We start from the raw sequence: 14,855 nt of genomic DNA, 5'->3' as shown, positions 1-14,855 counted from the left end.
ACCTAACGTGTGGGGTCCACACATCAGCAAGTGGGAGAGAAGCTGTAGAGGTAAATAGGTCATTTCGCATGCTCGGTAGGCCTTCCCAGGCTCACTGCCACGCTGGCGTGCCCACCTGGCGTGTCATGTCAGGAAAAATGGCAAAAACGTAGATGGTTCACTGTTTGCGATGACAATTATGTAGGACCACGCATAAAGCTGATAAACGAAGGAGTGTCATCCGTAACGATGACAAAAATTTAAAAATCCTGGGTACGACAGTCCTGATCCCTGTCCCCCGATCCCTTTGGCCCAAATGAAGCACAAGCAAAGTAAAAGCCCATTAGCCATTAGGCCCACTAAGAGCTAGGTGCGTAACTTTCTCTCACGTGCATCGCCTCCGCCGTCAACACAGCGCATTCACACTCCCCACCTCGCAGCACCGAGAAAATTGCATAGAAATGTCAACTTCGCAAAAATAACCCTCCAATAGTTGAACTCTTGATTTTCTTGACATTATATGTATTTTCTCTCTTCTGTGGTATTTGTCCGTGTATTTGTGACCTTGATGGACGTATTTGCCCTTGTGTGTAATTGACGTGTCCCTGATCTCTTGTTCGCCTTAGCCCGATCATACGAAGTCGTGCCGCCCTTCCCTTCGCGACCCGCCTCGACGGAGATGCGGCAGCCATGGAAGGATCGGACGACCTTGGCCTGGCCGCGCCCACTCGCGACATGGCCGCGCCCGCTCCAGAGGCCGCGCCGGACGCTTCGGAATTGGCCGCGGCGGCCCTAGGGCTGGCCGCGCCCTTTGCAGGCCTGGCTGCGCCCGCTCCAGTTGTGGCCGCGCCTGCCCCAGGCCTGGCTGCGGCTGTGTGTAGCCTGGCCGCGCTGGATGCCGAAGGACTGCCAACAGCCGTGTCGCGCCCAGCCGCCCAGCCAGGCATCCCAGGGGCGGCGGCGGCCTGCTTGCCTGCCTGCCAAGGGCGAGCGTCCAGGCGTACGTATGAGCACGTACCAGCAGCCAAGGCACGGGTCACCTACGTACGAGCGGCAAAGTACTGAGCAGCACGGCAAAACATCCAAAGGGCAAAAAGTGCATTGAGGTGACAAATACACGAAGGAATACTACACAACGGAGAAAATACACATAATGTAAAATCAAGAGTCTGGAGCGTTACTGTTGCGAAATCGATGCTCGGAGTCCTGAAACCGCGAAACACGACGATTGAAGTCCCACGCAGCGACCGCACACCGGCCACCGAGTGCCGCAGCAACGACGCACACGAGCACAAAGAGGCAGTGTCGCAGCGAGGACTCCATCCCAGATTCCCAATTTCGCAGGTGACGGCGGATCTGGGACACAGCGGCTTCATCGCCGGTGGCCGGCTGTACGCACAAGTGCTCGCACTGAGCGCCTGCTCGCCTGTCCGAGCGACAATGGCTGCGGCGACCTAGGTGAGCTTCGCTAACCTCCGCTCGGGGACGTGGACCCCGCGGTAATTTCCCGTTGCCATCTTTTCGGATGTTCCAATCGGACGGCGTGGAGAAGAGGTTTCAGATCGGACGGCTGAGATTGGACATTGGGGGTGGAAAGGCGAGAGCAAAAACGGGTCGCGTTGCACCCACGCGGAAAGGAACAAAAAAAAAAGGCTCGATTCGCTGTTCCCTGCCACAGGTCCACAGCTCGCCGCGGACGCCGTCCCCGCTCAAGTGAAGGTCCGGAGTGAAGAGCCTTGCGATCTCCGCTGCGCGCGCAAGATGGTGAGATTGGAGCTCGGATTCCAATGTTTCTTTGATTGAGAGGATCTGTGGACTTCTGTCTGTGTTTGAATCTTAGGGTTTTAGTTGTGTTTTAGCGGGAAGATTAAGCATCTGATGGGCTGCGATCTGCGATTCCCCTTTGTGCTGCGTTCTTTGATTACTTACTTATCCTGATCCCTGTTCTTATGCTTAATGCCTCACTCGGATTCGGTGCCTACTGGTTTAGTTGTCTGATTTCTTAGAAAGCGCGAGGGGGGACTGCGCCCAATATGTTGGCACTTAAGACTGAACATGCTGTTTTGAAAATATTGTGATTGTTCTGGTTTATCAAATGCAAATAGCTGAATAACGGTGAAAAAATAGTGGTTTAGCTACCTTTAGAGATGAGCTGGAGTGATGTTGTTTGGAGCTGCTCATGTAAGCGTGCTGAGACTGAGAATAATTTGGATGCTCATACTGATATGTTTCATGGCGTGTATTTGCACATGTACATCCAAAAGAACAAGAAAATATGTTCATATCTGGTATCATTTTGTTAGAGCTGGAGGGTTCCTTCCATCTCTTCTGTCATGTTTTGTGTGCCTTCATATCTGATATCAGCAATTCAGCATGTCTTCCTTTACCTTTGAAAGATTACTTCTCTGATATTTTGTGGTAGCGTCCCTGTCATTTTGACTCGCAATCAATGACCCAACTGCATAAGAACTTTAGGAGTTGTTGAAATAAATCAGTATTGGTTAACTTGTTTTTTTTTCTGGCTTAAATCTTTTCATGTTTCTGTTTAACTTGGTCTTCTAGGAAAAAGAAAATATCTTAAATTCAATGGAATTTAGGATGCTCAGACGTGCTTTATCCAGTATCCACAGCCATATGCTTTTGTTGCATTTCTTCTGATGGAATTATATAATTTTGTTTGACAGGCTGACCCAGAGTTGGAAGCTATCAGGCAGAGGAGGATGCAAGAACTAATGGCACAGCGTGGTGGGGTAAGATACCAAACTCCATGACATAAATTGAAGCTGTCACATGTAGATCTCCTTGCTAATGCAAGTGCTTGTTTGGGTACTCCTTAGTTTACTGACTTTTGATCTAATGTTAACTTTTAATTAGGCAAATCAGCAGAATGCGGGCCAACAAAAAGCTCAGGAAGATGCGAAACAGTATGGTCCATTCCTCCACCATCTTGTCTTTGAAAAAAGCTCAGGAAGAATACTGAATTGTCTTTGAATATTACTCTCCATCAGGGAAGCTGAGGAACGCCGACAGATGATGCTTTCTCAGATATTATCTTCTGAAGCCAGAGAAAGGCGTAAGTTCTTGTTATCGAAGTCATGTATATATGTGCTTAATGCATTTTTTTTAAATCATTTACATTCAAATGGCTGATGCATCTTTTAGCGAGTTGTTTCCACCATTGCATGGAAACTGTTATGTGTTTTTAGGGAGCTCTGCAAGTCGACCTGCAAAAGTTGGATGAAACACTTTACAAAATTTCTTTTGCTATGCAATTATTGGAGTCTGTTAATTTCTCTCTTCTGAATTTTAGTTTCTGTCCTTTTGTAGTGGAATGTTTAGAGTGAGTTTAGCAGCGATATGTGGTTAGGGTCCCTGCCCAATTATGTGTTACCTCAAATCATGCTGTCATCGTTTCCAGTCTAAGCAAAGTCACTTAGATTGTAATCATGCTGCTACAATGTAAGCTGTTGTTCCCTGTGAATGCTGTTATTTGCTTTTCATAAAGCAGGGCCAGAAGCCTTTGGTGTGAAACTGTTATGTGTTTCAGCAGTTGTGTGCTGACCCAATGGGTGTATATATTCCTGAAAAGAACAGGACAGTTGCTCTGTCCACATAGTTACAGTTGGAGATCACCAGTATTCTTTCATGAATCATTGCATAATTTTCCTCATCATATATAGATATTGCAACAAATAAGAAAAGAATGCATATTTGGAATATAAGCTAGGTGTTAAGCATGGAATTTTATTGATGATGTTTGCCATTTCAAACAACTTACTCTTCTGATTCATTAGAAAAGATGGTTGATATGGCCTCTATTTAGTAAAATCTTCTATGCTGTTTATGTTTGTGTGACTAACGATGTGGTCTAAGATGAAAATGTCTCTAATCTAGAGCAACCAGCACAAATACTAGAAGGGCTACACTGATCAAAACACTTCATATAAACATTTAAAGTAATCGTATCTGGGTGACATCAATATACGAATAAAACGAAAAATACTAATCATGTTGAAGTTCAATTTGTTTGTTGATGTTTGTTTGTAGTTGATCATGACATATTTTGCTTGAATGAATAATTTAGGTTTCTGCATAGGGTTAGAATAGTTATTGTTGTTCCAGAAGTAGATGCCTGTTACTGTTATAAATAGATGTTCTGAATAGCATATATGTTTGGCTACTATTTAAGTATTCAGTCATAAATCTTCCAAATAAAGTGTAAACAGTTGAAGTGGAGGAAGGAAGTGTAATACAATGCTTATTTTTGCATGAATTTGACAGTTTCCCGCATAGCTTTGGTCAAACCTGACAAAGCAAGAGGGGTGGAGGATGTTCTGCTGAGAGCTGCTCAAACTGGTGGAATATCTGAAAAGGTAATAGTTAAGCACAGATCCCTTTGTCTACTTTTTGGCGCTTCAAGAATTCAATAGAGCAACCATATAAATTACTGCCTTCGTTTTTTGGTTTATAGGTGTCTGAAGAAAGACTTATCTCCCTTCTCGAGCAAATTAACACCCAAACAAGCAAGCAAACCAAAGTTACGGTATGTAAAGCATGGTGGATTTTATATATCAAACTTTGAACATGTACTATTCTTGCATCGGTCCATCTGGCTTATATTGAACAAAGCTACTGTGCGTCTGTGCGTGTCTCCAACAGTGGGTACACTTCTATATAAACTGGCTTATTGTCAGAACAAGTTAGCAGTCTTTGTTAACTCTTGTTTGCCTTACAGATTCAGAGGCGTCGAAGTGTCCTTGACGACGACGATTAGATGCGACCTGTATGATGGGCTGGTGATTGATTAAAAGCGGTACCGAACTGTTTGCTTAAAGACAATGATCTGATGCGACTATCAACAGCCATCAAAACTTGGTAGGCTATTTCATGGATATTCGGTTGTATATGATCCGATGTCTTATTGGTGTGTGCCCCATTGAGGACAGTCGATACTGGCTGTGTTTATCCCTGAAACACTGTTCTTCCTTGAGTCATGGCATTTATTTATTAATATTAATGGGTGTTTGTCTCCACTCCGAGCCTGTCAACCCGGACCCGGCCCTCATTTCAGTTGTGTGATCGAGTTCTTCAGTTCTATTATGTGATGTGGCATGTTTTTTGCAACTTTAGTTGCGTTGCTTGCGACAAACTGATCCACAGCCTCCGCTGCATGGATGATGGATCCATAGGACCATAGCGCACTGCACATGACATGTCATTTTGGCCCCGTTCGCGTGCCCTTAAACCCGACTTATCCGCTTTTTTTTTTCATCCGAAATAGTATTTTTCTTTGTCAAATTCTTCCAGTATTTTTCCAAACCATCCAAATTTCTCTAGAATTTCTCCAAGCGAACAGGCCCATGCAGTGGAGGCTGTGGATCAGTGCATGTGCCCTTTGTAGCATTGTTCGGCTAAACCTGTACTAGAGCTATTTGTTGCATTGTTCAGGTAAGCTCTTTTCCTCTCTTCTCAAATACTACGGCTTTGGTTTGGTCTAACGCTAACGGCGCGCAATGGCACGAAGTACGTGTTGGCCAGGAAATGTCCCTCCCCGTCCCCGTATTCCCTGGCATCGTGGCAGCTGCATCATGCGGCAGCGGCGCTGGTGCAGCACGGCCGGCCGCGGCGTGTATGTACCGAGCGGCGAGCGCTGCTCTGGCACCGGGTGGGTACGCACGCAAGCGCGCTCCCGCTGCGTCCCTGCGCTGGCTGACGACCACGCCACCCTGCTGCAGCCACATGCATCCAACGAGAGCAGCTAGCGTCCAGGCCAGCAGACCGGCCGGCCGCCCGTCCCCACGGCTGGCTCCACACGGGGACGACGGACGAGGGCACGGAGCCAATCCCCGGCCGCGCGCGTCGCTCGAAGCGCACGCCGCATGCGTCCAGGCCCCCACCACCCATGCCGCGCCGCCCGGCCGCGCGCGGGCCACGCCACGGGAACGGGAACCGGCAAGGTCTGCGGCGTGGCGCCCCACCCGCGCGCGCATGCTCGTCGCAGGCAGCTCACCCGTCCCCATCGCGACCAAAGCGCCGGCAGCGTGCGTTGGTGAGCACGAGTGAATGCAAGCATTGCAAATTTGCAATGCAACAGAAACCATAGATAGCCTCAAAAAGCTTTAGAATCATCACCGTTGCTAATTAACCAGTTACCGTTGAGGTTCCTTCCTGTGTTGTGCCTGCATGTGCACTCCAAGCTCATCTTCGCAAGGATCTGTCTAGCATGCTTTATGTTGCTGCCGTCGATTGTTCTTTGACGGATGCTGTGCCGTCGTTGCTGTTCGGGGGATGCTTTGCCGCCTTGTCGCTTCGGGCGCCCCCCTCATGGCTGAGGGTGTGATGGCTCCCCTTTTACGGATACTTTGTCGCGTTCTATCCGGCGGATGCTTCGCCGCCGTGCTGCTCGGGCGGATACTTGCCGTCGCAGTCTTGTCGCTTCTTGGTGGATGCTTTGCCACCGCGGCTTCATCTCTCGTGCTGGCACCCTTGCGTTGATGTATTTTTACCTTGCAGGTATAGTCAATTAGGTGCTAGGGGTGTGGTGGAGGGCCCCTTCCTAACGCCTCGTGGCGAACGGCGGCCAGCTGTCTGTCCGAGACTCGTGGCAGCTGGATCGGCCCGGCCGCGGCCTTGGGCGGGTGCCATTGGCTATCTGCTGCTAGGGTGTTCATCTGGGCCGACGGCGTTGGTGCAGCACGTGTCACCTACCTTCTTGAAGGTGTCGCCGAAGCTCTGTTCATCCGGTGGATGAAAATCCTACCTGTGCTTCTCCGAACGTTATTGGCATCCGCGGATGTCATCCCCTTCTTGAAGGCTTCGTTTGGGGCACTACAATTGCCACAACTCTCTTACCCGCACGTCGATCGTCGGTGGTGTTGTTGCCTGCTCTGCTATGCCTATCTGTGCTTCAACTCTATCTTCACATTGGTTTGTCCTTCGGTGTTTGTTGTTGCCGTTGTCGTTTGGTTCGTTGGCGGATGCTTTGCCGTTGTTGCTGCTTGGGTGGATGCTTGGCCACCTCGTCGCTTCGGTCTCCACGCTCATTCAGCTGCAGAGCGTGTGATGGCCCTAATTACGGATGCTTTGCCGTAATGGTCCTTTTTCAGCGGATGCTTGGCCGCCGTGGTCGTTTCTCGTGCGGATGCTTTGCCGCTGTTGTCGTGCCGGCTCCCTTGGCTTCCTTGGTGGATGCTGGCTATTGCGGCTACACTACACCTTAGGCTACCAATGTGTTTGTCTTTCTATAATAGGCTCAATCTGTATAGGTTTGGTGGTGGAGGCCCCCCCTCGTGCTTTCTTGCTGTATCGTTTGTGCTTGTGGGATTGCGCTGGTAATTCTAGGATTACCGGCCAGTCCTTTGTAAAAAAAAAAACTCTGCTTCTGCTTAATGAAATCCGTGCCTGAGGTACGTCTGAAAAAAAATTTAACCAGTTACCAATTACTGGTAGACGAAAAATATTTATGCATGTATACAGCTCCCGGACCGTACGGCTTCATTCCCTCTTGCTCGCTGCTTCAGTGACCATGGCATCCTTGTCCTTCCACCTCCACCGCCAAGCCTCCACCTCCACCTCCACGACGCGCACCAACTTGAATTCACATGGAGCCCGAGTCTCGCGGCGCCTGGCCATGGGTGGACGCCTTGGATTGGACTAGTACATCAGTGGCCGGCCACCGTGGAGTTGCGACGGCGGCCTGGAATTTGCATTGCAGGCGAGACCAAACAGACTGTCAAAATCGTAGGTTCTAAATCAAATAGGAGGGCAAAGATCATAAATACAAAAAATCGTAGAATAGACTCCTTAGGAATTCATGCTATTTTCGAAACTTAAAACAGTGCTGGTCAAATCACAGCCGAATGGAGTGGCAGAGAGAAGCACGTACTCCTACCACTGCACTTGCGCCTTTGCCCTTTGCAACAAGATGATATGATTGCAGATATTGATTGCACGGCAAAGCACGAAACAGGAAGGTCCATATATAGGACGTGCAGATCGTGTAACAGGGCAAAAGGCAAAGGCAATTGGTTCGGTTGCCATCAAGGTCCAAAATTGGCCCACACAAATCTTGGCACACATGGCACAACTGAACGGATTTATGGGCACTCTGTACGGCAGCAAGGCATCAATGCAACACACGCCGAGCACGGCAGCAGAGACCAATGCATGCTCTACTAGACCAGAGCACAGTGCTGCTCTACTCTTGTGCAATGTTCATCTCAACAAAGAAAAAAAAGTCCTTGTGTTCCATTAACCGACTAAAGAGAAGTTACTAGAAAGAGATTCACAAATGCAGTGCGCAGATCTATACCAGGCACAGGGCCGCAGGTAGATGAAATTAAACGGCCAAATGCACAACATGCCTTATCAGCCATGGCTTCAACTGTCTTATCAGCCGCAAAAACCATCAGTCGAACAAATCCGCAAAAACCATCGGCCGAACAAATCTCTTTGAAGCTTAAAGCCCTAGCTAACATCCAAATAAAAACACTAGTAAGCTGAACTCAAAGTATTTCCGACATACTAACAACAGGATTATGTGCTTAACTATTTCCTTAATTGTTGCATTCATTTAAAAAAAACTCTAAGTCAATAGTTTGCACTCAATGACTCAACTTTTCCCTTTGTGAAACAACAGGTGTACAAGTGCTAGCCAAAGGTTTCAGAAAACAAGAATCATCAAGCAACATCTACTCTAGGCTCTAGCCATGCAAGCATCTCCAACCTTATTTTTTTTTATTATATAAGATGCATCTGCTACTTGTGAATGTTTGACACAACGCAGGAAACAAATCTAACCCTAGTACATTCAGCATTATTATTATCACACACAAAAAAAGGTGCAACTGATCGATTCAACATGCGCATTCAAACCTTTAGTTTGTTCTAAAGAACTCAAAGACAAATCATAGCTCCATACATATCCATCCCTCCTGCCCCTTTTTCTCCCTTCACGCCATGATGAAATGTTAACGAATATTCGCAGCAGGCAACAGCATAAGAGAAGAAGGACGAGGAGTGAGTAACTGACCTGCTGCTCATCCTGCTCTCCCCGACTCCATGGATGTCGGGGGGCAACTCGGTGGCCTCGCCTCCCTTGTCCACCATCGCCATTGCTGCCGTCGTCTCTCCTGGCAGCCGAGCCGCCCTGGGCTTCCAAAGGAGCAACGAAAGAGGAAGCAGGAGGCTCGGAGAAGAAGCCGCGGAGGAGAAATGGGAGGAAGCTGATGAGTGAGGAATGAGGAGGAGAGAGGGAGAGCGGAGGCTGTGTCTATGTCTGTGTCTGTGTCTGTGTGTACCGCTGCACTGGTAGCTCTGTACGCAAGGAAAGGAGCCAAAGGAACGGAAGGGAGCAATGGCTGTCAGCTATTATTTCTGCTTTTCTCCGGCCTGCACAGTACTGCTTTGTACGCTTGCTTGCTATCACGGCACACCGCTAGAAGCTCACTAGCTCTCTCTCTCTCCTCTGTCTGGAACTGCAAGTATTCTTGGACTAGCTGGACTGATTTGAGCCGGCTGTCAGTCTTATCAAGCGGATGCGAGTGCAAAGCACACCATCGTGTCACATCACCAGACGGAGGAAGACCCCGGTGGACCCCACTCATCATGGCATGGGGGACCACCTGCCAGGGATAAGAGAATCTTCGTTTGCTACCCTGAGCTGAGAGCCTCTGAACTGAAATGTTCTCAGTTCAAGATTGTTTAGCGTTGCTGATTGCATTGCCGCTGCTACTAGCTCGCTCTCCTCAGCTTCTCGCCTCCTCCATGGCTCCATCCATCACTAAAATCTCTCAGGCTGCTTGTGCTTGCGCTCTGTGCGATGGCAGTTCCAATGCTCTACGGAGTACAGCTCACAAGCATGGCCTGATGATGGCCACGACCGTCCCTGTCTGTGCACCATTGGCTTGCATGCATGGTTTATAGTATAGCATCTCACTGTGTTCAGGACCACGTAGTCTTAGCGAAAGAAGCTCCTCTTTCCAGTTTGTTTGCCTGCCCTGTCTTTGAACTTGGAGCGCGCATGCACGGTGTCTGTCTCTCTGCGCTTGCGCTGTGCTGTGTGTGATGACCGAGCAGCACACAGGCACAGTCAGAGTCAGAGATGGCTTTTGCTTGGCTCTGTCTCCTCTGCCTGCCTGCCGGCAGCTGCTTGCTTTAATCGTGCGTGTCTCAGGAAACGGGAAAAGGACCGCGAATCCAGAGAGAGAGCCAAAGATATGCCTGTTTGCTTTCCTTTGAATTTTGGCTCCGTCTCTGCAGCGGCCATGCATGGGGGGTTTCAAGTTTGAACAGTCCTTGGGTCTCTGCTGTAGAGGTGACGGGGAAGAACAGGCCTTGGTCGCCTCACTCTTGAGAATCTCGATGGTCTCCAATAGTCCAAATTGTGCCTGCTGTAATCAAAGTGATATGTCAACTTCTTTGGACTTGGACTTACTACGTACAATTTACAAATTACAAATAAGGGGAAACCACAGCTAAGCATAGCCTAAGCCTCAAGAACATTTTATTCAGTTCAGACTTCAGACGGCACGATGACTTTGCAAGCTAGGCCAAGCATTGGCAGCAAGCTGCTGACCTCCAGCTCCTCCTCAGTTTAAAGAATGACCTCGTAATGCAGGGGGGTCAAGGATAGTTTAAGCATGGATTAGGATGCGTTAGGTTTTCCTTTCACACCCGTCCTCAGAACTGGTAGGAGGAGTGCGCATACTTTTTTTTCAGGAGATTTATGAATCATATATAGCCATTGTTTGGTTGGGCACTAACGTTTGGCAGTCACAGAGAAAGTCAGTTACTGTATTCATGCCACACTTCTGGCGCCACCGCACCCGTGGTGGTATGGATGGAAATTTCTCATTAGAAAAACAAATGCTTGTGATTCTAGTGGGTTCTACCTCTAGTTAAATATATTTTTGTTGTTTTCGATAAAATTGAAGTCAATTTTTTATAACTATGAGTATGAATAACTATGTACTCCATCCGTTTCACAAAGATTGTAGTTCTACCTGTCTTAAGTTAAATATTCTATCGGTTTCTAGAATTGATAGCAAACATAATAATATTTGACTTCAATCAAAACTAAAAAAACAACCGTTCAGAAATAGAGAAAGTATGCATTAGTCTTGAAAAGTAATAATTCTAGAAAAAATATATATTTATTGATGTTTATAATTACATTGGAAAATCATATTCAGAACTGTGTTATATATTGTGTCATTGTTCAAAATGTCAAGAATTATGGAAATAGAGGGAGTATTTAGTTTGGCTATACTTCGCTTGCAAACAATATATGTGGACCATGATCGACGCCATTGTGAACCATACTGGGGAAGTTGATGGAGAGATTTGATTTGGCACTCGAATTGCATGCCTCATTGAATTCGAACAAAATATGTGTGACTTTTTCAAGATTTGACACCCAATCTTTGAGTTTTTAAAAATACGATACCATGCACGTGAATTTCTTCAATTGAAGGTGCTCTCTCTCCTCTTATGTTTTCTTTTCTTTTCTTTTCCAACTCATGTGACCAGAGGGTTATGTTCTGCCCTCTTCTTCTACTTTGGGCTAACTTCCTCCTTCCTCTAGCAGTGGCCTGCCCCGCCTCGCTCCCCGCGGCCTGCTCCCTCCTTCACCGCCGGCCCGCTTCCTCGTTTCGGCCTAGCCAGCCTGTCGGTATTTCGAGTTGTCACCAACAAGTAAATTTCTAATATTACGCGTCTAGCACGGATGGTGTGCTAAGAGGACACGAGGTTTATACTGGTTCGGGCAGAATGTCCCTACGTCCAGTTCGTTGCTGCTGCTCGTGTTACTAGCACTGAAAGTTCGTAGTAGGGGTTACAAACGGGCGAGAGAGGGACATGTCCCAAGTCTCTGATGGAAAGGATGAACGGGTGCCGGGAGCTCGGTTGCTATTCGGGGTTCGATGAATTGATCGGATTCGAGTCTCATGTGGTGTGTTGCGATGAGTTTCAATCGTTGGTCCGATGCCCCCTAATGGGACGCCCTGCTTTCCCTTTTATAGGCCAAGAGAAGGCAAGGGTTATAGCGGGGAAAAAAGGAGAGTCAGAAGGAGAAGAAGTCCTCCAGGATCATCGGGTCCTTCTTTTCTTCTATGCGGGTCCCACCGACCCTATAGACGTCAACAGGGACAGCTTCACGTCGCGGCCATGTCCGTCACTGGTGCCATGTGCAGGCATCGTCTCCCGGTCATGGCGCTCCACTCCGTCCTGACGGACGTCGTGGCGAACTGACGCGCATGTCAATGTTTGTACGAGGGTTAGGCAGAATAGCACCAGTTCGCTCGACACTGTTCCTGATGTGAATCCTCAGGTATGGCCCGTCACGACCACGGGTTATATTGGGGCATGCCGGTCACCTCCCTGATGTCAAGGCTTTGACCTAGGCCCATACGCTTGGACCTAGAGCGGTCGGCGGCGGTATGGGTCACCGTCGGGCGAGACGGAGTCCCCGGCCTTAGGGTCGGGCAAGGCGGAGTTCCTCCCCAGTGGCCAGGCGAGGCGAAGTGCAAACCCAAGGCTCAGGCAAGGTGGAGCCCAAACCCAAGGAGCCACCCTCAAGGGTCGGGCGAGGCGAAGCCCGCCCTTAGGGGTCAAGCGAGGCGGACCCCGTGGCCTCGGTGTCGGGCGAGGTGGAGCCCGCCCTCAGGGGTCGAGCGAGGCAGAGCCTGTGGCCTCGGTGTCGGGCGAGGCAAAGCCTGCCCTTAGGGGTCGGGTGAGGCAGAGCCCATGACCTCGGTGTCGGACGAGGCGGAGCCAACCCTCAGGTGTCGAGCGAGGCAGAGTTTGCGCACCTAGAGGTCGGGTGGAGCTGTAGTCATGCTCTTGACCGCTCGGATGAATCAATGTTGATGGTTATTAGCTCCTCCTCTTTGGGTACCCTGGTATTGGTCTCCGACACAGCCCAACGCTGCACCGCTCCGCTCTTCCCCTCTCCCCGCGCGTCTCGCTAACAGTCGGGTCTGCGCTGTTAGGCATCATCTCCTTCCTCTGACTTGGCACCACACCAGACTCCACCGTGCTGCCCGACTCCACGTCGGCCATGCCTCGTCCTTGCCTTACGCCCCAAGCTGCTCTCGGCCATAAATACCGGGCGCCCACATCGTGCCGCTTCCATCCCGAGCCTCAGAGCCACAGCCACCTCGCCAAGTCACCGAGCCATGAGCCCTAGCACCGCCTTAGCTGTCATGTTCACCGAGCTACGCATCGCTTCTGTGCCTCTATCATCGGCGAAAACTACCTTGGTGAGTTCGTGTTGCCTTCCTCTCTCTTTTGGTGCCCTCTCCTTGTGCTGTTGTGACCCGTAGGCCTAGATCCCACTACGCCGGTGAGCTCGCTCATTCCGGCCATGGCGTCGCCGCTGTCTACGTCGCCGCCGGCAGCTGTTCCCTCCCGATCTAATGTGTGCCATCCAAGTTAGATCCAACGGCCGTGATCGCACCGTACCGGTTTGCCCGGCAGTTTTGCAAAGAACCCCACACGTTTGTAGTTTTGAACCCGCGGTCCAAAGCGCATTCAGTAGAATACGTTTTTTGTTTCTGAAAACATAATTTCTTCGGTTAGATCTAAAATACGCTTTTAGCTAATTACAGTTTTGCCACTAATCTTATTTTAGCCATAAAATCTTCGTTTTAACTCCGATTTGATCCATTCAAGTTGCGTTAGATTCGTAATTGCATAATCCACATGTTTATATTACTATTAAATATAATTTCAACTTTTGAAATTCAAGGTTAGATTTAATCTATTATTTTATTAAAGGAAATCTTGTTTAATTCATAACTTCTTCGTTATAGCATCGATTAGAGTGTTTTTTGCGTCTGTGTGCTCATAGCAATGCGTAGATTAGTTTTCAAACCTTTTTATTGTTTAGTGTACTATTCTAATTTAGTTTTTTTGCTTGCTTCGTGTATGATTACATGGATGCTTGTGTGGTGCGTCATGATTTTGTCGAGTCGATGAGCTTTGCGTTGGTGATATAAAAGAAGTTGGTGATCCAGAAGAAGTCCTTTGGAGGTTACAATTCAATAGAAGAAGGATCTGAGTTTAAGGCAAGTATTGCATGGGATCTTTCTTGTTGTCCTATTCACCTTTAATCATTTAATTTATGATGCATGTGTCTACCTAGACTACCACTAAGGATTTTCTAGTACTTTGTCACCTTGTACCTTGATTCCTATGGGTTTATGCATTGGGCAGTATGATGCTAGTGCTCAATTAAAGACCATGATCTTGTAACTTGACTAATGGAGTATGCAATAAACATTAAAACTTGATTTTTTAGCGACATAGAACAAGGGGGCTAGAGCATTGGACTATTTTTATAGTGCTCTCGATTACTCTCTCTAAGGACTTATCTATAAGCGAACATCACGGACTTACAGTATAGCTGTGAGGGCTACATGGCTCTAGCTTTAGCTCGGTATGAGGACCTTTTCTAGCTTGTTAGTGGTTACTTTTATGGCACAAGAGGGGCTCCGATTGGTTTGATTTTGGCCTGCCAAGGGAGTGCACTTTGGTTTCCTTAGTCACTCCTTGGGGGAGCGATCTTACTGGTTGATGGGGATTCCTTAGCGGCCCTAACTTGTTAGACGAACCTTTAAAAGGCTTCATAGTGAACCCTGTCGACCTTCCTTGAAAGTGGGTCAAGAGATTAGCTACCTTGGGCGAAAGGGTAAATCACGACTCACAGTGAAAGTATACAACCTCTGCAGAGTGTAAAACTAGTATATCAGTCGTGCTCATGATTACAAGCGGCCTTGGACCCTTACAGAATAGATGATGAACACTGACGATACTGATGATAAAGAGGCTCACTAATGATTATTGTTTATGCTATTCATTAATCATGTTTACCTAAT

At 48.1% G+C, this 14,855-nt stretch overlaps 1 protein-coding gene across 1 annotated transcript; it reads left to right on the top strand.

Moving 5' to 3' along the window:
• The first annotated feature begins 1,611 nt into the window (after positions 1-1,611).
• Positions 1,612-5,012, top strand: LOC136517654 (uncharacterized). Its single transcript, XM_066511277.1, has 7 exons — positions 1,612-1,743; positions 2,664-2,729; positions 2,854-2,903; positions 2,988-3,052; positions 4,261-4,352; positions 4,451-4,522; positions 4,715-5,012. Exons 1-7 carry the CDS (start codon positions 1,741-1,743, stop codon positions 4,751-4,753), a joined length of 387 nt encoding a protein of 128 aa, XP_066367374.1. The 5' UTR covers positions 1,612-1,740; the 3' UTR covers positions 4,754-5,012.
• Positions 5,013-14,855: the final 9,843 nt, after the last annotated feature.

The sequence above is a fragment of the Miscanthus floridulus genome, chromosome 17 (assembly GCF_019320115.1).
Source record: "Miscanthus floridulus cultivar M001 chromosome 17, ASM1932011v1, whole genome shotgun sequence".
Classification (NCBI taxonomy): Eukaryota; Viridiplantae; Streptophyta; class Magnoliopsida; order Poales; family Poaceae; genus Miscanthus; species Miscanthus floridulus.
The sequence above is the reverse complement of the archived record's forward strand: the minus strand, read 5'-3'. Positions and strand labels throughout refer to the sequence as shown.

Bases quoted from the DNA above. Each gene is read 5' to 3' on its own strand.
- LOC136517654 (XM_066511277.1), top strand. The intron at 2,730-2,853 runs GTAAGATACCAA...ACTTTTAATTAG, and splicing joins TAATGGCACAGCGTGGTGGG to GCAAATCAGCAGAATGCGGG. The intron at 4,353-4,450 runs GTAATAGTTAAG...TTTGGTTTATAG, and splicing joins CTGGTGGAATATCTGAAAAG to GTGTCTGAAGAAAGACTTAT.